Source organism: Hyperoodon ampullatus, assembly GCF_949752795.1.
Source record: "Hyperoodon ampullatus genome assembly, chromosome: 2".
Lineage (NCBI taxonomy): Eukaryota > Metazoa > Chordata > Mammalia > Artiodactyla > Ziphiidae > Hyperoodon > Hyperoodon ampullatus.
In genome coordinates, this window is record NC_136915.1 from 105,031,947 (window position 1) to 105,057,604 (window position 25,658).

General features: G+C 36.6%; 1 protein-coding gene across 1 annotated transcript in view; it reads left to right on the forward strand.

The window, feature by feature from the left end:
* The window catches only part of MAN1A2 (mannosidase alpha class 1A member 2), a gene marked incomplete at its 3' end in the record, with an annotated part of 137,438 nt that extends 120,141 nt beyond the window's left edge, over positions 1-17,297 (forward strand). The window contains exon 13 of the mRNA XM_079726582.1: positions 17,165-17,297. Coding sequence (XP_079582708.1) covers positions 17,165-17,297 — 133 coding nt within the window. The remainder of the gene's footprint in view (positions 1-17,164) is intronic.
* Between the last annotated feature and the right edge of the window lie 8,361 nt (positions 17,298-25,658).

A 25,658-nucleotide genomic window follows, 5' to 3' on the forward strand; every position in this document is an offset into this window, starting at 1 on the left:
AGAATAACTGAGGCAGAAGAACGGATAAGTGACCTGGAAGACAGAATGGTGGAATTCACTGCTGCAGAACAGGATAAAGAAAAAAGAATGAAAAGAAATGAAGACAGCCTAAGAGACCTCTGGGACAACATTAAACACAGCAACATTCGCATTATAGGGGTCCCAGAAAGAGAAGAGAGAGAGAAAGGACCAGAGAAAATATTTGACGAGACTATAGTTGAAAACTTCCCTAACATGGGAAAGGAAATAGCCACCCAAGTCCAGGAAGCGCAGAGAGTCCCATACAGAATAAGCTCAAGGAGAAACACGCCGAGACCCATAGTAATCAAACTGGCAAAAATTAAAGACAAAGAAAAATTATTGAAAGCAGCAAGAGAAAAACGACAAATAACATACAAGGGAACTCCCATAAGGTTAACAGCTGATTTCTCAGCAGAAACTCTACAAGCCAGAAGGGAGTGGCATGATATACTTAAAGTGATGAAAGGGAAGAAACTACAACCAAGATTACTCTAACTGGCAAGGATCTCATTCAGGTTCGATGGAGAAATCAAAAGCTTTACAGACAAAAGTTAACTGAATTCAGCACCACCAAACCAGCTCTACAACAAATGCTAAAGGAACTTCTCTAAGTGGGAAACACAAGAGAAGAAAAGGACATACAAAAACAAACCCAAAACAATTAAGAAAATAAATGGTCATAGGAACATACATATCGATAATTACCTTAAATGTGAATGGATTAAATGCTCCAACCAAAAGACACAGGCTTTCTGAGTGGATACAAAAACAAGACCCATATATATGCTGTCTACAAGAGACCCACTTCAGACCTAGAGACACATACAGACTGAAAGTGAGGGGATGGAAAAAGATCTTCCATGCAAATGGAAATCAAAAGAAAGCTGGAGTAGCAATGCTCATATCAGATAAAATAGACTTTAAAACAAAGAATGTTACAAGAGACAAGGAAGGACACTACATAATGATCAAGGGATCAATCCAAGAAGAAGACATAACAATTATAAATATATATGCACCCCACATAGGAGCACCTCAATACATAAGGCAACTGCTAACAGCTATAAGAGAGGAAATCGACTGTAACACAATAATAGTGGGGGACTTTAACACCTCACTTACACAAATGGACAGATCAACCAAAATGAAAATAAGGAAACAGAAGCTTTAAATGACACAATAGACCAGATAGATTTAATTGATATTTATAGGACATTCCATCCAAAAACAGCAGATTATACTTTCTTCTCAACTGCACATGGAACATTCTCCAGGATAGATCACATCTTGGGTCACAAATCAAGCCTCAGTAAATTTAAGAAAATTTAAATCATATCAAGCACCTTTTCTGACCACAACGTTATGAGATTAGAAATGAATCACAGGGAAAAGAACATAAAAAACACAAGCACATGGAGGTTAAACAGTATGTAACTAAATAACCTATGGGGTGCAGCAAAAGCAGTTCTCAGAAGAAAGTCTATAGCTATACAAGCCTACCACAAGAAACAAGAAAAATCTCAAATAAACAATCTAACCTTACACCTAAAGGAACTGGAGAAAGAAGTACAAACAAAACCCAAAGTTAGCAGAAGGAAAGAAATCATAAAGATCAGATCAGAAATGAATGAAATAGAAACAAAGAAAACAATAGCAAAGATCAATAAAACTAAAAGCTGCTTTTCGAGAAGATAAACAAAATTGATAAACCATTAGCCAGACTCATCAAGAAAAAGAGGGAGAGGACTCAAATCAATAAAATTAGGAATGAAAAAGAAGTTACAACAGACACCACAGAAAATACAAAACATCCTAAGAGACTACTACCAGCTACGCTATGCCAATAAAATGGACAACCTGGAAGAAATGGACAAATTCTTAGAAGGGTATAACCTTCCAAGACTGAACCAGGAAGAAATAGAAAATATGAACAGACCAATCACAAGTAACGAAATTGAAACTGTGTTTTAAAATCTTCCAACAAACAAAAGTCCAGGACCACATGGCTTCACAGGGGAAATCTATGAAGCATTTAGAGAAGAGCTAACACCCATCCTTCTCAAACTCATCCAAAAAATTGCAGAGGAAGTAACACTCCCAAACTCATTCTATGAGGCCACCATCACCCTGATACCAAAACCAGACAAAGATACTACAAGAAAAGAAAATTACAGACCAATATCACTGATGAATATAGATGCAAAAATCCTCAACAAAATACCAGCAAACAGAATCCAACAACAGATTAAAGGATCATACATCATGATCAAGTGGGATTTATCCCAGGGATACAAGGATTCTTCAATATATGCAAATCAATCAATGTGATACACCAAATTAACAAATTGAAGAATAAAAACCTTATGCTCCTCTCTATAGATGCAGAAAAAGCTTTTGACAAAATTCAACACCCATTTATGACAAAAACTCCAGAAAGTGGGTATAGAAGGAACCTACCTCAACATAATAAAGGCCATATATGACAAACCCACAGCAAACATCATTCTCAATGGTGAAAAACTGAAAACATTTCCTCGAAGATCAGGAACAAGACAAGGATGTCCACTCTCACCATTATTATTCAGCATAGTTTTGGAAGTCCTAGCCATAGCAATCAGAGAAGAAAAAGAAAGGAACACAAATTGAAAAAGAAGGAGTAAAACTGTCACTGTTTTCAGATGACATGATACTATACATAGAGGATCCTAAAAATGCCACCAGAAAACTACTAGAGCTAATTAATGAATTTGGTAAAGTTGCAGGATACAAAATTAATCCACAGAAATCTCTTGCATTCCTATACACTAACAATGAAAAATCTGAAAGAGACATTAAGGAAACACTCCCTTTTACCATTGCAACAAAAAGAATAAAATACCTAGGAATAAACCTACCTAAGGAGACAAAAGACCTGTATGCAGAAAACTATGACACTGATGAAAGATAGTAATGATGTCAACGGATGGAGAGATATACCATGTTCTTGGATTGGAAGAATCAATATTGTGAAAATGACTATACTACCCAAAGCAATCTACAGATTCAATGCAATCCCTATCAAATTACCAATGGCATTTTTTACGGAACTAGAACAAAAAATCTTAAAATTTGTATGGAGGGGCTTCCCTAGTGGCACAGTGGTTGAGAGTCTGCCTGCTGATGCAGGGGACACGGGTTCATGCCCCGGTCCAGGAGGATCCCACATGCAACGGCACGGCTGGCCCCGTGAGCCTTGGCCGCTCAGCCTGCACGTCCGGAGCCTGTGCTCCGCAACGGGAGAGGCCACAGCAGTGGGAGGCCCGTGTACCACAAAAAAGAAAATTTGTATGGGGACACAGAAGACCCTGCATAGCCAAAGCAGTCTTGTGGGAAAAAAACAGAGCTGGAGGAATCAGGCTTCCTGATTTCAGACTATACTAGAAAGCTACAGTAATCAAGACAATATGGTACTGGCACAAAAGCAGAAACATAGATCAATGGAACAAGATAGAAAGCCCAGAGATAAGCCCACACACCTATGGTCAACTAATCTATGACAAAGGAGGCAAGGGTATACAATGGAGAAAAGACAGTCTCTTCAATAAGTGGTGCTGGGAAAACTGGACAGCTACATGTAAAAGAATGAAATTAGAACACTCCCTAACACCAAACACAAAAATAAACTCAAAATGGATTAGAGACCTAAATGTAAGACTGGACACTATAAAACTCTTAGAGGAAAACATAGGAAGAACACACTTTGACATAAATCACAGCAAGATCTTTTTTGATCCACCTCCTAGAGTAATTGAAATAAAAATAAAAATAAACAAATGGGACCTAATGAAACTTAAAAGGTTTTGCACAGCAAAGGAAACCATAAACAAGACGAAAAGACAACCCTCAGAATGGGAGATAACATTTGCAAACGAATCAGTGGACAAAGGATTAATTTCCAAAATATGTAAATAGCTTATGCAACTCAATATTAAAGAAACAGACAACCCAATCCAAAAATGGGCAGAAGACCGAAATAGACATTTCTCCAAAGAAGACATACAGATAGCCAAGAATCACATGAAAAGCTGCTCAACATCACTAATTATTAGAGAAATGCAAATCAAAACTACAGTGAGGTATCACCTCACACCAGTTAGAATGGGCATCATCAGAAAATCTACAAACAACAAATGCTGGAGAGGGTGTGGCGAAAAGGGAGCCCTCTTGCACTGTTGGTGGGAATGTAAATTGATACAGCCGCTATGGAGAACAGTATGGATGTTCCTTAAAAAAGTAAAAATAGAATTACCATATGATCCAGTAATCCCACTACTGGGCATATACCCAGAGAAAACCATAATTCAAAAAGACACATGCACCCCAATGTTCATGCAGCACTATTTACAATTGCCAGGTCATGGAAGCAACCTAAATGCCCATGGACAGACGAATGGATAAAGAAGATGTGGTACATATATACAATGGAATATTACTCAGCCATAAAAAGAAATGAAATTGGGTCATTTGTTGAGACGTGGATGGATCTAGAGACTGTAAGTAAGAGTGAAGTAAGTCAGAAGGAGTAAAACAAATACCGTATATTAACGCATGTATGTGGAACCTAGAAAAATGGTACAGGTGATCCGGTTTGCAGGGCAGAATTTGAGACACAGATGTAGAGAACAAACGTACGGACACCAAGGGGGGAAAGCCGTGGGCGGGGTTAGGTATGGTGGTGTGATGAATTGGGCGATTGGATTTGACATGTATACACTGATGTTTGTAAAATTGATGACCAATAAGAACCTACTGTATAAAAAAGTAAAATAAAATCCAAAAATTAAAAAAAAATGCCTAGTGATGCTAATCATCTCCATGTGAGCAGTTCATCTCTAGTAAATTGCGTATCGAAAAAAGTGATCTCTCACTGTTTTTAAGTATATTTTTCATCATGTTTAGTGTAATGCTGTAAATCTTGGATAACACCATGGAACCCCTACAAAGTGCCACTAGTGATGCTGGACATGTTCCTAAGAAGCAGAGAAAAGTCATGACGTTGACATTTCAAGAAAAAGTTGAATTGCTTGATATGTACCGTAGATTGAGGTCTGTAGCTGGGTTTTCTCACGACTGCATGATAGATGAATCCAGTGTAAGGACGAGTGTGAAAAAAAAAAAAGAAAAATTCATGAAGGCATCACTGCAGCTACACCAGTAGGCACAAAAACCTTGCACTTTTTGCAAAATACCTTTTTATCTTGTATTGAAAATGCAGCTTTTTATGTGGGTGCAGGATTGCGAGGCATTCCTATAGGCTCTAATATGATTTGAGAAAAAGCAAAGTCATTATATGACAACTTAAAGCAAAAGGAAGGTGAAGGATCTAATGCCTGTAAAGAATGGTTTGCTAATTTTAGAAAGAGATTTGGCTTTAAAAATGTCATGATAACACAACAGGAGAAGCAGCTTCTGCTGACCAAGAGGCAGCAGAGGAGTTCCCAGACACCATTAAGAAAATCGTTGAGGAGAAAGAATATCTGCCTAAACAGGTTTTAATGCAGACAAAAGTGCCCTCTTCTGGAAAAAGAAAAAGTGCCACAGAGGACATTTATTAGTAAAGAAGAGAAGTAAGCACCAGGATTTAAGGCAGGAAGGGATAGGCTAACTCTACTGTTTTGTGCAAATGCAGTTGGGTTTATCGTAAGAACTGCCCTTATCTCCAGAGCTGCTAATTAACCCTTGAGCCTTGAGGGGGAAAGACAAACACCAGCAGCACGTCTTTTGTTTGTGTTAAACAGTAAGAAGGCCTGTAGGAGAACCCTTTTTCTGAATTTGTTCCATCGATGCTTTGTCCCTGAAGTCAGGAAGTACCTTGCCAGTAAGAGACTGCCTTTTAGGAAAGCAGCAGGGGGACAGGGGTGGTGATGTGAAGAATTGGGAGATTGGGATTGACATATGTATACTAATATGTATAAAATGGATAACTAATGAGAACCTGCTGTATAAAAAAATAAATAAAATTCAAAAAAAAAAAGAGAGAGACTGCCTTTTAGAGTTCTTTCGTTATTGGACAATGACCCTGGCCCCCTAGAGCCCCAGAGTTCACCACCAAAGGCGTCAAAGTGGCCTACTTGCCTCCAAACACAACATCTCTAATTCAGCCTCTAGATCAGGGGGTCGTAAGGACCTTTAAGGCTCATTTCACACAGTACTCTATGGAAAAGTCTGTCAGCGCTGTGGAAGAGAACCGCAACAGAGAAAACATCATGAAAGTCTGGAAGGATTACACCACTGAATATGCCATCATTATTAAAGAAAAAGCCATTAAATTCTTGTTGGAGGAAACTGTGTCCAGATGTTGTGCATAACTTCACAGGATTTACAACAGAGCCAGTCAAGGAAATCATGAAAGAGATTGTGGATATGGCAAAACGGGGAGGTGAAGAGTTTCAAGATACAGATCTTGAGGAATTTAAGAGCTATTAGACACCACACCAGAGGAATTAACAAAAGATGAGCACTTCCAAACCAGTGGCAGATGATGAGGAAGAAGACATGGAAGAAGCAGTGCCAGAAAACAGATGGACCTTAGACAATTTGGCAGGAGGGTTCCAATTATTCAAGACTGCTTTTGACTTCTTTTATGACATGGACCTTCTATGATATGGGCACTGAAACTAAAGCAAACAGTGGAGGAAGGATTGGAACCACATAAAAACATTTTTGGAGAAATGAAAAAGCAAAACATTCAGAATTTATGATGTGTTTCCATAAAGCTATACTGAGTGCGCCTTCCTCTCCTACCTCCTCTTCCACCTCTGAGACAGCAAGACCAACCTCCTCTCTACCACTTCCTCCTCAGCCTACTCAACATGAAGATGTTGAGGATGGAGACCTTTCTGATGGTGGTCCACTTAATGATTAGATCGTCATGTTGTACATTTAATAAACTTATCTGTTGTGCATGTGTGTGTGTCTCCGTGTGAAAATCTAATAACTATACGGCAAGAACTGTATGGAATGAGATGTTTTTGTGTCATCATCATCGTTTAAGTATTCATCATGTAGAACATCATGTGCAAGACTTGAACTGCATTCCCACCAAGAGTACACAAGCGTTTCCTTTTCTCCACATCTTCACCAACACTTGTTATCTCTTGTCTTTTTTGATAATAGTCTTTGAAACAGGTGTGAGGTGGTATCTCATTGTGGTTTTGATTTGCATTTCCCTGATGATTAGTAATGTTGAACATCTTTACATGTATCAGCTGTTGGCCATTTGTGTGTCGTTTTGGGAAAATGTTCAATTTCTCTGCCCATTTTTTAACTGGGTTGTTTGGTTTTTAGCTATTGAGTTGTGTTAGTTCTTTATATATTTTGGATATTAACCCCTGTCAGATATATGATTTGCAGCTATTTTCTCCCATTCTATAGGTTGCCTGTTCATTTTTTTGATTGTTTCTTTTGCTGTGCAGAAGCTTTTTAGTTTGATATAGTTCCACTTATTTATTTTTGCCTTTGTTGCTTGTGCTTTTGGTGTCATATCCAAAAAATCATTGCCAAGACCCATGTCAAGGAGCTCTTTCTCTGTTTTCTTCTAGAAGTTTTACAGTTTCAGGTCTTAAGTAGCTTCTGATTGTATCACTTTATCATTTCTAACTGTATTTTTTAAAGCATTCCTGATTATCCTATATAAAATTTCAGTTTGTCCCCTTATTCCCTCATTTTCTCTTACTTTAATTTTCGCCATAGCACCTGTCTTCTAACATACTGTATAATTTCCTTAGGCATATAAGAATATATGCCTTAGAATACAAACTCCACGAGGGCGGTGATATTTGTATATTTTAGTTATTGTTTTATCCCCAGCATCAGTGGTGGAGCCACACATAGTTGTTTCAGTATTAAATATTTGTGGAGTAAAGGATTGAATCATTTGATTCTGAGAGAGAGCTGAAAAACAGCACTTTTATAAGATCTTACAAAAATGGGAGTGGGAAGGAGAAGAGAATAATAGAACTATTTTATTTCCTGCTTGAGGCTCAGGGCTTGAACTCAGAATTCAGTTAGTGCTAGAATATAGCTAATAATGAGTGGGTCAAGAAATTAATAAAGCAAGAAGGAACGGCACAAGGCAAAATGTGAAAAGTGGAGGAGTCAGGGCAGTTGATCTGTTTTCAGTAGAGAGTCAAAGGTTCAGATGCCCACATGGAGAAAAGCAGAAACAGTACAAACTGGTGATAGAAGTTACAAAATTGGTAAACCTAGGGCAGTGGTTCTTAAACTTGAGCATGCATCAGAATCACCTGGAAAGCTTAAAACATTGCTGAGCTCCATTGCCAAAGTTTCTGATTAGAAGGTCTAGAGTGGGGTCTGAGAACAAGTTCCCAAGTGATGCTGATGCTGCTGGTCTGGAGGATCACACTTTGAGACCACTGACGCCTGTGACTCAGTAAACCACTTATGGAAGCAATTAGGGATCAAGGACTTACCTATACTGACAAGGAATAGCTAGTATACCATGAGGTCAGGTGGGCAAATCATGGCTATATTTATGTGGTCCAGTCTCCTCAAATGGTATACTGAAGGTATACCATATTTTTTAATCCCTCTTAGGACTTACCACAGTGTCACTGCAATCCACATTTTAGTCACTAGGGGACACACACACAGAGTGAATTTCACTTGCGCTGTTTAATATAAGCATTTTTTTCAGTTTGTAAACTGTGTACTTTGAAATATCCTTGCCAGTTTTCTTTTGCTGCAGTAGAGGGAGCTACAATTCAAATTGTACTTATGTAGCAGTAACACATAATAAGATTATTTTCCTTTTCCATCATTCTTTTTTTCTTAACTTTAAAAATTGACATATATACACTATCGATACTATAAAAAAGTGTCTAAGTAATACATTTGTGAGAGAGGAAGAATCAATGAGATATATTATTGGGGTAAGGATTCTTAGGCAGGAAAAAATAGTTCAAGAGGGAAGACTCAAAAAAACAAAGCCACTATTCTCTTCCATTTATCTTTTTTTTAAATCTTTTATCTTATCTGTAATTGTATCCTAAAGTTAACTTTCTACCACGAGAGGACTGTTTTTCCAGCTGGATGAGAAAAGAGCATTAAATCTCCTGTTCTCTGCTATTCTCTGCTCACTTAGCCCTGAAGCCTGGTTTATAGACTAAGTCAAGTCAAAAGTATTTATTAAGGAGTTGTTCTCATCTCATAATTGTGCTATTTGAGAATTAAAGTATATGAAACATATACTCTACTCATGAGCTTGTAGTGTAGTTAAGAAAGCTCTTACTTGGTCATGGGCAAACTCAATAAAAGTACAAAGTATGTATACAGTGCTAAATAGAATATAAATGTTTTGGAAATTCAGAGAAAGGAACTTTGATGTGAGCTAGAGTAGTTATGAAAAAAGATTGAAATGATGCTAAGTTATACATAAGATGTTAATAGGTGATGTAAAGCAGAAAGTCACTTCATGAAAAGAGGGATCTGGCTTGAGAAAATAATTGCTACCTTTCTTTAAAAATACAGTAAGAAAATTATCCTGACTAAAGAATATTTAGTAAAAGTAATGGGAGATAGGATTCTAGAATCAAAATCAGGGAAGCAACAATATGGATGAACATTGAGGATATTATGTGAAGTGAAATAAGCCAGTCACAAAAAGACAAATACTGTTATGATTCCACTTACATGAAGTATCTATAATCAGATTCATAGAAAAAGAAAGTAAAAGGTGGTTATCAGGGGCTGGGGGAGGAGAAAAAGGGAAGTTGTTGTTTAAAGGGTATAGAGTTTCAGTTTTGCAAGATGAAAAAGTTTTGGAGATATGTTTCACAATAATGTGAATATACATAACACCACTGAATTTTAAAATGGTTAAGATGGTAAATTTTATGTTCTGTGTTTTTACCACAGTAAAAAACTAGAGAATCAATGGCATGCTACAAAGGGAATTGTAAGATAAAATGCCAAAGCATCTGTACTTTAACTCCAACCCCTATAGCTTACCCTGGAATGTAGTGAAAGGAAAACAGATATGACTGAGAGAGCCCCAAAGGGAGAAAAGTAACTTGTTATTTTAAATGATTGCAAGGATCCAAAGAAATTACACATCACATCAAGGTACTACAACAAATGTGATTTTGTAATCAATATTAATGTTCTTTCAGGAATGATGGAGAGAAACACAACAAAATAGATATATAATTTTAAAGAAGGGAAAAGTTGGATTGAGAAAAATGTGTTACCTGTATGCATATATAGAAATCAACTCAAAACGGATTATAGACCTAAATTTAAAACCTAAAAAATACAACTTTTAATAGAAAACATAGGAGAAAATCTTTGTGACCTTTGACTAGGCAAAGATTTCTTAGATATTATACCAAGCATAATCCATAAAAGAACAAATTGATCAATTGGTCTAAAATTTAAAAACATAAGCTCTTTGGAACAAACGTATGGACACCAAGGGGGGAAGGCGGCGGGGGGTGGTGGTGGTGTGATGAATTGGGAGATTGGGATTGACATGTATACACTGATGTGTATAAAATGGATGACTAATAAGAAAATAAATAAACATAAAAAAAATAAAAACATAAGCTCTTTGAAAGACATTTGAAAGGAAATGAAGTAAAATGATGAAAAGTCAAGTCACAGACTGGAATCTTTGCAAAGTATATATCTGATAAAGGACTTGTTTCTAGGTTATATAATACTCAAAACTCAAGAATAAGATAATATGCAACCAGTTTAAAACCAGGCAAAAGAGTTAACAGACACATCACTTATATCTTCAAAGAAGAGGGAAGGATGACAAATAAGCTCATGAAAAAGTGCTCAACATCATTAGCATAAATTAAAGCTACAGTGCAATACCACTTCACACCTATTAGAATGTCAGAATTTACCCACACCTGAAGATGTCTCTTTAATTTCTGGAGTTTGGACTTTTTGTGTGGAGATACAATGCATGGATCATCTTATAATTCTGAGGAGAAAGTCAAGAAAATCATGGAGATTCTGATTACTTGGGAAAAAATTAGAAACAAAATCTCCTGCCTTTACAAATGTAGCAGAGAAAGAAAGCATTTTTATTGTTGAATAAGCATTAAACCAGACTACAGTTTCCATCACAGGCAGATTGCAAAGACAGAAAGAAATCTTACCTTTCTATATAACCAGGAAGATATATCAGTTACATACATGTTCTGAAGATAAATGATAATTTATCTTTCTGTAAAAGTACAGTTGACTCTTTTTGTTTTCTTTCTTTATTTTTTGTTTATTTATTTTTGGCTGTGTTGGGTCTTTGTTGCTGCATGCGGGCTTTCTCTAGTTGCAGCGAACAGGGGCTACTCTTCACTTCAGTGCGTGGGCTACTCATCGTGGTGGCTTGTTGCGGAGCATGGGCTCTAGGCGCATAGGCTTCGGTAGTTATGGCTCACGGGCTCTAGAGAACAGGCTCAGTAGTTGTGGCACACGGGCTTAGTTGTTCTGCAGCATGTGGGATCTTCCCGGACCAGGGCTCGAACCCGTGTCCCCTGCATTGACAGGTAGATTCTTAACCACTGTGCCACCAGGGAAGCCCTACAGTTGACTCTTGAGCAACACAGGTTTGAACTGCATGAGTTCACTTATACGTGGATATTTATCAATAGTAAATATTGGGCTGGCCAAAAAGTTCCTTCGGTTTTTAAGTAAAAATAAAAGACAGTTTTCATTTTCACCAAGAATTTTATTGAACAACGTATTCACTGTTTTGTTCCACTACCTTGTGCCATTTTTCAGGCAGCTTCATAATTCCATCTTCCCAAAACTTTTTATCTTTTTTTGAGCGAAGAACTATTCCAGGTGCCTTTTACAGTCTTCCAGGGAATTGAATTTTTTTTCATTAAGAGAATTTGTAAAGACCAAAATAAATGGACATTGGAAGGTGCAATGTCTGGTGAATATGATGGATGAATCAGAACTTCCCAGCCAAGCTGTAACAGTTTTTGCCTGGTCATCAAAGAAATATGCGGTCTTGGGTTATCATGATGGAAGACTATGCATTTTCTGTTGACTAATTCTGGATGCTTTTCATCAAGTGCTGCTTTCAGTTGGTCTAATTAGGAGCAGTACTTGTTGGAATTAATAGTTTGGTTTTCCGGAAGGAGCTCATAATAGAGCTCCCTTCCAATCCCACCATATACACAACATCACCTTCTTTGGATGAAGGCTGGCCTTTGGTGTGATTGGTGGTGGTTCATTTTACTTGTCCCACTATCTCTTCCATTCCACATTATTGTACAGTATCCACTTTTCATCGCCCATCACAATTTGTTTTAAAAATGGAACATTTTCATGATGTTTAAGTAGATAATCAAATGTGGAAATGTGGTCAAGAAGTTTTTTTTCGCTTAACTTATGTGGAACCCAGACATCAAAGTGATTAACATAAGGAAGCTGGTGTAAATGATTTTCAACACTTGATTTGGTTATTTTGAGTATGTTGGCTATCTCCCGCGTGGTATAACGTTGATTGTTATATCTCAATTAATGTCTCGATTTGTTACCAACTTCGACTGGTCTACCCAACCATGGAGCATCATCCAGCAAGAAATCTCCAACATGAAACTTCACAAACCGTTTTTGACATGTTTGATCAGTCACAGCACCTTCTCCATACACTGCACAAATCTTTTTCTGTGTTTCAGTTGCGTTTTTACCTTTCTTGAAATGATAAAGCGTATGCCAAAAATGTTGCTTTTTTCTTCAATCTTCAATATAAAAATGGCTACACAAGATTCACCAATTTTGATGTTGTTTTTTTTAATGTACGCTGATACGACAGCTGTCACAATACAATCTAACAAAATTGTTTTGAATGAAGTTAAAGACAACTAAGCGCTCCTAGAGCCATATTATGGAAAAATCCGAACAACCTTTTTGGCCAATCCAGTACTACAGTAGTACACAGTCCAAGGTTGGTTGAATCCATGGATGTGGAGGAACTAGGAATACAGAGGACCCGGGGATACTGTACTCGAATTAACCCCCACGTAGTTTAGGGATCAGGGGTACTTTCTTGACAACACCATTTGCTATGCATAGTACATTCTAAATTCACATGGTGATTGGGGTGGCCATCTGTGTTAATTGCCTTTATCCAGTGGAAAAGTAATACTTCTGTATTTATGACAAAGGGTTAATCAGAGCTTGGAGAAAGGTACCTAAGCTAACCTCCCACAGTGACAGAGAGATTGGGGTGCTATCTTCCTTGATGTTTATATTTCAAAGGCATGGCTCCCAGGCCTTTTAAGAAAAACATTCCTGGATTGTAAAGCTGGCAAGAGGTTTACGAAGCTTTAAAAAAGATTTTACATACATATCAAAGGGACTCAAGGCAGTGACCTAAGAATAGGGAAAAGGGGATAAGGTCTTTTGGCACCAGGAAAAATTTAATATTTTTTCATTAATCTTTAAAAACCCAGAGATCTGACAATGTTTTACCGCTGAATTAACCAACCTTTGTTACCATCTACCTCTGGGCTTTTTGTTATGTGAGATAACCCCAACTGTTTATGTATTGATAGTTTATGTATCCTCTATCCTATAGGAAAGTCATCCTAAATTATTTGACCCCTAAAGGCAGAGGAAGATGAATTTTCCCCAGCCCCCTTATGTTTCATGACAAAGCCTAAACCTTTGAAGCATACCAGAAATGTTCTGCCTCCTTCAATTTATCTTTTAAAAAATGCATTTGAATCCACAATACACCCACATTTGTTTCAATATTTTTTCTTCCCCACCCTTTCCCGCCAAAAAACAACTTTAAGATTTGAGAAAAAATGTGGGGAAAGGCAGAGAGGGGCAGATCTTTTGGAGAGGTTAATAATTGTATATTTTAATGTATCATCTTTTAGAATATAATTTCCACTGAGTGTCTTTAATTTGATTTCTAACCAGTCTATTCTAAGACATTATTTAAACATTAGGAGTATAAATGAAATGGAAGGTTTAAGTAAATTATTTTTCAAACAATCTGAGGTTTTATTATGAGTTACTTGTAGTCTCTAATGCAAGCCTTTAACATTGTAACATCTATCCATAATACCCTGGACATTGCCACTGCTAGTTGTGAAAAAGAATAGACAAGTCGGCAAGGCTCATTTGGTAAACATAAAGGATTAAGTAAAGAACATATTAGCTTGGTAGTTGGTTCCTTTAGCCTTACCATTTCTCCATAGACACTTAAATGTTTCTTCTCAGATTTTGTTGACTGTTCTTTCTGTAAAACTTTCCTATTTGGTGGTTACTGCCAACACTTACGTTGAGATGACTTCTGGCACCATCACCTCCTCTGAATGTCTTGTCTTTGTAGATAAGAGAAAGATAAAAAAGATGTATGTGAGCAGCATTTAAAAATAGCTCTAAAAAGTCATCAAGACATCCAGTAAAACTGAAGTACTAAATAGCGCCTTTTTATATACTTACAGGCCTTTGTCAATGCCATTTGTCATCTATTAGCTCTAACTTTGAGCTATAGTTTTAAAAAATCCTTATTAGAGGAAAAAACATCTAGTAGTCTGATAGCTAATTTAGATTAGACTTTCCTCAACTTTCACAGCAAAGATCACACTTCTTCAATTGTTCTATTTTTAAAATCCAAGTTAAAAATCTTAAATTTAAGTCAGTAGTAGTGTACCATGTCCTTGACATGAATTGTTTAGCTATATTACTGTACTTCTAAACATTTATTTTGTTATAAATTTTTAAATATATCTGTATATCTATATAGTCTAGCCTCTGCTCTCTAGGGATTATTTGACTCTCCAAGTAGTTAGTCTTATTCCAAACCCCTACTTAAGGTCCAGAGGTGTCCTAAGGAGGTAGACATGGAAGTTGTATTAGTTTCCTAGGGCTGCCATAACAAATTACCACAAACTTGGTGGCATTACAGAAATTCTATTCTCTCACAGCCCTGGAGGCCAGAAGTCTGAAATCATTTTCTTCTGAAGGTGTTCCTTGGATGGTGGGAGCTTAACTTCAGTCTTCGCCTCTGCCTTCACATGACTTTCATCCCTATATGTCTCTGGGTCCAAATCTCTCTCTCCTTTCTCTTGTAAAGGTAGAGGTCGTTGGATTTAGGGCCCATCCTAAATCCAGGATGATTTCCTCTTGAGATCCTTGACTAATTATATCCCCAAAGACCCTATTTCCAAATAAAGTCACATTCTGAGGCTCCAGATGGATATGAATTGGGGGGTGTGGGGACTGTTCAACCCACTACAGTAGTATTAAAATTATTTTTTAAATGATTGTTTAAAAATAATAATACCACTTTCTGTTATCTAAAACTTACACAATTACTATCTTATTGATTTTTATAACTTGTGTGTTTATGTGAGGTACTTCTATAGCATCCCCAATGGAAAGGAATCATTTTGCAGGAAACTGCATTTTCTCTCTATTCCTTCACTTACTCCTCTCCCAAGTAGTGATGAGATTAGAATGAGCCTGATACATTTGCCCACATTTAACCAACAGACATGGAACTACACAGAACATAGCTCTCCTGGACACATTTGTGCCCAGAACACAAAGGGCTTGTGCTTCTGATCTCCATACAGTAAGCTGACCCAGCAGAGTCTCTTGCTATGTCCATCCAAGTCTTTTTTCAGTTCTACCTTCTCTGCCTGTAACCTGGTGAATAAATCAGTCAAGCAGATCTCAAGGTCTAGGATCAAAGTGAAATTAGAAGCACTGTCACTCTCCATTCCAGGTTTACCAGTTATAAAGTTGATAAGCAACCCTCCTTTACCCCAGTGCTGTGTTTTTACTCTGTCATCCAGAACTATAACAGTAAGCAGAAAAGGTATTAATGTGCCTATTTTTAAAATAAAGTAAGTTTAGCTAAAATATTGTAAAGGGGTTCTTCACCAAAGCCTAGTAAGGCCCAGCCATTGCTAAGATCAAGAGTTTGAACCCAGATTTCCTGATTCTGTATAGCTGTTTCTTTAAGCTTACTTTGATGACCCCCTAATAGAATTTAGATTAGAATTTGCCCAATTATAGTATATAATATTCTTACCTATAGTGGTAATAATCATTTTGTAAACTATCATTTTTAATTTCTAAGTTACCACTGTGGCCTGCAGTGTTTATGGAAAGGTATAAACATATGCCTTCATATAAACAATGCTATTACCTATTGGACTTCTCTGGTGGCGCAGTGGTTAAGAATTTGCCTGCCAATGCGGGGGACATGGGTTCGAGCCCTGGCCCGGGGAGATCCCATATGCCACAGAGCAACTGAGCCTGCGCTCTAGAGCCCGCAAGCCACAACTACTGGAGCCCGCATGCCCTAGAGCCCATGCGCTGCAACTACTGAGCACGCGTGCTGCAACTACTGAAGCCTGCACACCTAGAGCCCATGCTCCACAAAAAGAGAAGCCACTGCAATGAGAAGCCCATACACTGCAACAAAGAGCAGCCCCTGCTCGCCACAACCAGAGAAAGCCCATGTACAGCAACAAAGACCCAGTGCAGCCAAAAAAAACCCGAAAAAACAATACTATTACCTATTAAGAGAGACTAATTATTAAACCTCCTGTAAATCCATAGTGTTTCTGAAACCTTTAAGTTTTCAGCACCTGCTCTAAGAACTGCAAAAACTAATGTATTAGGAGTATGTGAAAGTCCTTGCTGTGTCCAAATAATGTGCTTTACTTGTTCCTTCAGTGTTTATTAATAAATAGAGATTAATTAATTTCTAGTTATACTATGAGGTCTCTAAGCTGCCAAAACAAATGATTGATATTATATCTGATTTTTAAAAGATGGTCTCTAAAAAATTCTGAATTGGTTTGTTTTATGCCATTTTACAGTTTGTTGTTTTATGTGTTTCAGGCAGGTATATGGGATTTGCTTTTTAACTGACTTATTACAAAGGTCTAGTTCATCTTACTGGATTTTCTTATGCACTCTTCTGGAATATTTTGTGTTTCTAATCATTTGAATGGATGAGGTTCATTTTCTGGTGTGTTTTTCATCAAAGCTGCTCAAAATAGGTCATGGGTGTCCTCTGCCATTATAACTGAGATCACTTGATCTTCTTGTTGAATTCTAATTGAAACTCATTTTCCCCTTTTATTTTCAGATACTTGTATCTTCTGTTCTCCAGTGATGACCTTTTACCTTTAGACCACTGGGTATTTAATACAGAGGCTCACCCTCTGCCTGTGTTACATTTAGCCAACACCACACTTTCAAGAAATCCTGCTGTTCGATGAAAGCAGCTCCAGAAAGACCATTCTCACCTGTGTTTTGTTTACATGGACCACTACAGAAATTAGTCTGGAGAGGGGCCTTTTGAAAACCTGGACCTCTTAAGTCAACATGGCAGGGTGAAACGTGACTATTCCCCGCAAGACTTTTCAACTTGTAGATGTTTCAACTTTGAAATGATTCCATTTTATACCTGACCAAAACATATTCTGGTGTGTGTAGGACAGAGACCTGATGTGCTTTGATTCTTAACAAGATGGTCACATGAGAAATTATGCCTGTTACTGCTTATTGCTTTTAGAGTCCTGGAATCTGGAGGCTAGATTTCCTGAGAATAAGCCAAGAATGTGGAGCACCTTGCAGGAGTTGGAGATGGCCTTTGGAACCAATTATATATTTGTTTCCTCCCAAAGTGGAGCAGCTCTCAAGTCAAAATATTTACACATTGTTTATCCCTTTTTTCTCCATTTTTAATAACGGAATGAATTAAAATAAATAAGAACAAAAGAACAGTGTAACTGCATCAGCAGCAAGAAGACTCAAAAAGGAAACAGAATACCTATCCCTGTCTGAATTTTCAAGTTTCGTATTAGATGACCAGACTGGCAACCATTTCAAATCTCAGTCTATCTATTCCATTGAAATTCCTTGATTAAATTTGTTTTCTCTGGAGGCATGATCTCACAAAGAATACTCTTCAAGTCTTTGTCTCCATATGGAATTGTTGAAACTGCTATTTATCATAACCACTACTTACGAGCCTGGGTTTGGGATTTTGTGCATGTTGTTCAGTCTAGTGTTGGTAGCATGACAAAAAGTGGGGAAAGTGCTGCAGTTTGTTGCCTTGAAACCTGTCCTAAGAGAAAGCCTTGGTTTTGTTGGTAGGAGATTATTTTTTCAAAGCAGCAAATCTACCAAGTAAATTTTATCTACTTTAACCTCATTATAAACTTAGTAGAATCCCTCGATTTACAACTCTCTTTATGTGACTTGGCAAAATTCACTATACTGTCATGCAGCTCTGAATTTACCTTGATGAGGCAAATTACTTTTACAATTTACTAAATCAAAAACAAAATATAGTGAAACTTCCTTAACTATTTTTGGGACAGGGAATCCTTTATTATCCCATTAGATGAGGGAGCTTTTCACAAATATTTTATGTAAAAAAATAAATTCAACTTTTTTTTCTCCAAGGGTATTTACAGAAATTCAAAGAATCAGAATAGCTTCAAAATAATTTTTAGTGATTAAGTGTGGTATAATTAATTATATTACACTAAACATGGGATATATCTAAGGGGCTTTCTCTTACCATCAATAGATTTTGCAATGATATTTCTTTTTAAAGAAATTATGATTTCTCTATATTGGGAGGGGAATAACTTAAATTTTATCAAGAACTGTAAGATAAATATCTAAGACTTAATAAATTTTCTGTCCCTTAAATTTATGTCACAGTGCAAGACACTTTTTCTTCCTTACCTTTAATACAGACAGCTTCCATTGACAGTAATAGTTGGGAGTAGTATTATTAGTCTAGTATTTACTCTGAATTTGAAGATTTCATGAAACAGTGTGCAGGAAGCCCACCTTAGAGTTCTGAAGGCTTATTTTCTTATTTTGTTTACTCTTTTATTAGCATGTGGTAGATTTAAATTGGAAAAAGATTTAATAAATTAATATAATTAAATATTTTTTAAGGGTGATCATCTTATATCACACATAGTCAAGCAGTCCTCACAGTTCAGCAAATGATCCATAAATGATAAACACCTCAAGATTTTCAGTATACATAGAAAGTAAGGATGTAGAGCCCGTTGCATTATTTAAATCTTTAGGAGAGTTAAATATTATTACATATTTTGAGACTATAATACCTTTTACTAGTTGAAAAAATTAAAATTTTTAAATGAGAATTGTAGATGACTAACTTTAGAAGAGAAAGGGGAAAGTATTTGGTTCTCAAAAAATGTTAGCTTTCCTCCTGAAAATAGCAGAAGCCCACTTATGGGTCACTAAAAAGAATGAAAAACTTGACTTGGCAAAAGACCCAGAACAGCTGTAGAAATGGCCATGAACCCTCCCTCACTTCGTTTAGAAGAATGCTGAGTAAAGGGGCCTTCTTGGTTCCCCAAGAACTTTTCAAGGAATGAAAAGATAGAACCCCCGCCCCAAGTGCTCTGTTTGTGTTTCTTGGATGACTGGAGCTCGGGAAAAGGCAGAGAAGTGTACAGGCATGGCCAGTTCTGGTACAAGCAAAAAGCTTGAGGGGGACAAACGAAGAGTCTTCTTCATCATCTCCCTACCTTCCTTGTGAGAAGATTAGAGCTTATGAGTATGCTTCCTTTTTTTGTTGTTTTTTCTTCTCTGAATACCAAAGGCAATTAAATTTAAGTCAGCTACAAATGACTTGCCAGTGTCATGTTTTATTTTTGTTATAGATTAAAAAATTATTTTCTCCAAGATCCATTCTTATTCCATAGTATCCCATATTCTGCTAGTTTCCAAGAACATACTTTACTTTGTTCTCTCCTTTATAGTCCTTTGCATTTTGTAGACCTTATTACTCAGGTTAAATACTCATTACATTTATAAGACCTCCTGCAAAGAGCCCAGAAATGCTCCTTTCCAGGTGCCTCCTCACAAGCAGACACATTACTTCGTGCCTTTGGCACAAATGTGAAGAGTAGATAGATCATTTGGTATATGAGAAAAAAGAATAGAGATGCTGAACACCCCCTCTACCTTCTATATTTATTTTTCTTTTAGAATTTTAGGATCATACTTTTTGGTTCAAACCAGTATAAAGTTGTTAAAACCAAGAGAATGTGGTCCCAATCAAAAAGAAGTCTTGGTGCAGAAAAGTAAGTACCCAGTCACAGGGTTCTTAGTTTCTCGTGGGTTGCACAGATGTGCTGTTTTATGTCTCTCTGACACCAACTTATTCTTGTCTTTGAGCAGATGTTTATATGTAAAAGCAAAACCTGGATATTGAAGGAATATATTCCTTCTGTGGAATATTGACCCTGATTCTCTATTATGTCCTCTAGGACAATCCAGGGCTTCACTTGGTAGATTTTAACCAAGCAGTTTAAAATTTGATCATTAACTTCTCATCTCCATTCTCCATTGCCAAAGTCTTTGTCAAAACTACAAATTTGTTGCTAAAAGGTCGTGCTTGCCATTCTCATCATGGAGTTTCTCCTTAGGCCTGGATTTCTTTGAATGAGTGAGTGAATGAGAGGGTGAGTGAATAAACACAGGGTACCTAATATGTGCCAAGCGTTGTGCTAGGTACTTTCAAGTATTAGAACTTTTTGTGATTCCAGTGGCATTTTCTGTATAAGACTTGTTTGTACCATTTTAAGTGTTTTCCAGTATGATTCATGTTACAAAATCCTTAATTTTGTATTTCATTTAAATTAAATAAGGAAAGAAATGGTTTATAATATATTTTAAACAATGTGTTACTATATAATACTAACAGCTATAATTGTAGTTAATAACTAAAGTCTCTTGGAAAATGTCAAAGAAATACTTGATTTCTGATGCAACTTTAACTAAAATATCTACTTTAGAAATAAAAACATTCTTATTTTGCTATTATCACTTTAATTACATAATTAAAAGTTAATGTTTTATAGAAATGCTGATTATTTTATATTCAAAAATTTTGTCACATAATTCATGGGTAAAATTTGCAGTTGTGAATTGTTCATGCTCTGCTATGGTTCCTAGTAATGGTCCCATGCTGTTAAATATAAAGAAAAATATACTGAAATATTTATGAGTTGCTAATAACAGTTCCTAGTAATGGTATTTTGAGTTCTTATTTTTCTTTAGGTTTCCTTACCCTCAAATTGGCTAGCTCATATCTTATCCACTCTTTATGTAGATACATACATAAATACAATTGTACGCAGAGATTTTTAATACTGTCTCTGCTAATTAACAAACATGGTTGTTAACGTGTTTTGGCTGCACAAATTCTAAGCAGAATATTTGAGGAACCAAATATGATCTGGAGATATTTTAATGCACTTACTTGGTTCAGGAACATTGGTGAAGATGATTTTCTGTTCTTTCAGCTCGTTCAGATCACACTCTTTGTGATCTATAATGGATCAGCAAGCTTCCTCCAGAGGACTAGATGATAAATATTTTAGGCTTTGTGAGCCATGCAGTCTCTATCTTTACTACTCAGTTCTGCTGTTGAACTGTGAAAACAAGTATAGACAATTTATAAAGGAAGGGGTGTGGCTGTGTTCCAATAAAACTTTATTTACAAAAAGATGGAGGGCTAGATTTGGCCCATGGATCATAGTTGTTAACCCTTGATCCCAATTTAAATTTGTATAAGACCCTATATTCTTTGATATGCATCTTTTATCTGTGTTTTGAGTACATAATTCATTTTTAGAGCAAAAAAAAGATGTGTGTGTGTACGATTGTATGTATTTGTGTAACCTAAAGCTATATATTTTGTTGTCTTGAAAACAGCTATACTCTACTGGAGTCTGTTCAGGTTTCAATATGGTACAACTATCTTGAAAGAGGCATTTTTTTTGTTCATGGGGTATGCTATCAGCCCTTATCCTTGCCTTGTCATTTAATGCCACAATTTCAGAGTCTCTGTGTAAAAGGAAGGGTCTCTGTGGTGTCAAAATAGTATATTTGCTCCAAGTTCTGCCTGCTCATTGACCTTTGGACCAACGACTCTGGATTGCTGGAGCTGCAAAAATTCCTCCACTTGAATACTCGTAGAGCCCTATGACAAGAATATGATAGAATTTCTGACCTTTGTGCTAAAGAAGCCAATCTCTTGGAAAAATTTTAAGCAACAGGAAAAATGGGTTATGTGCCTCAGTTGCCATTTGGCAACCACTGTTACTTTTTTAGAGTGCAGAAAGGTACTGCCCTTATTACCTCTACAACAGCCTAAATCTGAGGAGTGCAGAGAAAAGATGTATCCAAAAGAAGAGTTCCCCTTCCTCTTCTTGCACTTGCCTCAAATTCTTTTCAAGTCAATAGCATTATTTCAGAATGTCAGTGTGCATGATATTTAAATTAAAGCATCCTCAGCCTTAGCCTTTTAACTGTTGAACAACTAATCCATTTTAAACTTTGAGCACAGCAGAACTCATGAAATTACACGACACCATATTGCTAGTATGTATGTATGTACATTGCAATGCACCAATCATCCTGATAATAGCTTTTTCACGAAGAAGTTTATCAAATATTTCACTGCATTTGGAAATTCTAGAGGAGGGGAAGCCTGTACTCAGAGTGATAGGGGAGCACATGTTATAAATGAGCTACCTTTCTAGGTCCAGCGTACTATACAGATGGCGTCAGCTCAGTGTGAACGTTAAGTGTGAGTACACAAACACACCCACATACATACATGTTAATATGCAGAGGATTTTAAACAATTTGAATGCTACAGAATTCTACTGCAAATTGCATACCAGAAAACTCCATGGAGATAAGCTCAGCTCTTCTTGGGAAAAGTTATTTTTTAGAAAACAGAAATTAGTTTTTGTTTGGATTAACTGAATAATGCATCCCTAATTTTAATACTGGATTTGGAAGTTGAAATGCCGTTCCTCAATCTTACTGGTCTCAAATTCAGTGGTATAACTTTTCCCTAAACTAATAAGAGGGGCAAGTATAACCTCCTAAATCGGTACCCACTGGCCACTCCTGAACTGATTTCCAGTTATGTCCTCCATATGTAATTTTTATAAATTAAAGGTAAATTGTATATTAAAGATTAAATAAAGATGTTCTTTAAGTGAAAAGTCTGTTTAGCTTTCATTTGTACCCAGGATGACAATACAGTTCAATCTTCCTATTTTCAGAACAACTTTGGCTTTTACTGGTAATCTTCAGTCTCCCACATTTAGACAGTATTTCTTTTGGTTCAGCTAATCTTCACATTCCTTGATGTTATAGAAAGATGAAGAGATTACTTAAAGGGTAATTTTCATGCCATCTGATTTTAAGAAAACAAACTATAGGCCTGTGCGACAATCTTATAGTATGACTGTGCCTGTTATCTCTAAGACCTAGTCTAGTCCAACTTCTGAGACCATCAAGCTTAAAAATTGCCTTGGGACTTCCCTGGTAGCACAGTGGATAGGACTCTGCACTCCCAATGCAGGGGACCCAGGTTCAATCCCTGGCCAGGGAACTAGATCCCACGTGCATGCCGCAATTAAGAGTTCTTATGCTGCAACTAAGGAGCCTGAGTGCCGCAAATAAGGCCCGGTGCAACCAAATAAATAATAAGTAAATAAATATTTTTTTTAAATGGCCTTAATCACTGGATCTCATTCTGTCACATTAAAGTCTGACCTGACCCTAAGAATTCTTAAGTGATTCTTGAGCAAAAATAGGCCTAAGGGGCTTGAGGAATAGGATCAGCTAAACTATAGATAACTGATTTAATCCATTGATACTGTAAAGCACAGTATATTTAAAACTCTGTACCCATGGAGCATCAAATAGGGTAGTAGTAAAGCCCAAAATAACAACCAATTTACATCATTGAGGTCTACTTCTTCCTGGCACAGTAGATTTTAACTTGATCAAAATTTTAAACTAGGAAATTTAAATTATAGATGTATCAAAATTAATTATGGACTTATCTTTTCAGAATCAACTAAAACAGGACCAGATAAAAGAATAAGATCTCTGAGTGACTATAATGTGATAAAATCTGGGCCTCTGTCTGCCAGTTATCTGAAATTCTCGTCATTATTTTATTGGGTTACAAAACACTGTCAACATGCAAATAGCAATCATATTAAGAGTATGGGTTCATAGAAACAGTAGATTGGTGATTGCCAGGGGCTGGTGGGTGGGGAAGTTGGGGAGATGTTGGTCAAAGGGTACAAACTTCCATTTGTAAGATAAACAAGTTCTAGGGATGCAATGTGCAGCATGATGGCTATAGTTAACACACTATGGTATACTAGAAAGTTGCTAAGAGCGTAGGTATTAAATGTTCTCACCATACACACTCCAAAAAATGTATGTGAGGTGATGAATGTGTTAACTAACCTTACTGTAATCATTGTACAATACATACATATATCAAATCATATACACCTTCAATTTACATTATGTTATGCCAATTGTATCTCAGGCTGTAAAAAAAAAAAATGATTGTGGGTTCAGATGGTGAGAGACTGTACCTTGTTAGCGGACCTAACAAATATCTTAAATTTTTTGTGTGATAAAATATAACTTAAAATTTGCTATTTTAACCATATTTGTGTACAACCCAGTGGCATTAATAATTACATTAACAATGTTGTGCAACCATCACCACTATCTATTTCCAAAACTTTTTCATCACTGCAAACAATCTCTGTAACCATTAAGCAATAATTCTCCATTCTCTCCTTCCCTCAAGAAAATTTCAATTTCTTAACCCGAAGAAAATCTTAATTTTTTGTCTGTAAAAGGAAGATAATACCGATTTTTTAGGAGAACTAAATAAGAAAAAATCCATGTACCTGGACTGAAATAACCTCAGAAACAGCAAATAGTTGCTGTTTTTAAATTATTTTCATTAGCAGCAGATTGGAGTAAAAATTCCGAAAGAAATAGAAAAGAATTAATAAAGAGGGGAAAGGCAGTAAAGAACCAAGAAAACTATGTAGTTCTACCTCCTGTTTTATACATAAGGAAATTGAAACAAAAGGGCATAAAGTGAAGGCATTAGATGATCTCTGAAGTGGTTTTGCAGTTTCATCATTCATGATTTCATGAAGTGTCTCATGCAGTTTTGTTATTTTTTTTATTTTTAAATTTTATTTATTTATTTATTTATTTATTTATTTTTAGAAGATGTTGGGGCGTAGGACTTAATTTATTTTTGCTGTGTTGGGTCTTCGTTTCTGTGCGAGGGCTTTCTCTAGTTGTGGCAAGTGGGGGCCACTCTCCATCGCGGTGCGCGGGCTTCTCACTATTGTGGCCTCTCGTTGCGGAGCACAGGCTCCAGACGCGCAGGCTCAGTAGTTGTGGCTCATGGGCCCAGTTGGTCCGCGGCATGTGGGATCCTCCCAGACCAGGGCTCGAACCCGTGTCCCCGGCATTAGCAGGCAGATTCTCAACCACTGCGCCACCAGGGAAGCCCCAGTTTTGTTATTGTTATTAGTGACATGCAAATATATTAATATATATGAACTAATCAGTTTAAAAACTGTACAGTAGAAGTTACTTTTTGTTAAAACACATACACAACACCAACAAATAAATACACTGAAAGTTAACAGCAATTATCTTTGGCAAGGATATAAGAGAATTACTTTTTGCCATTTGCTTTTTAAAATTAACTTTACTGAGGTATG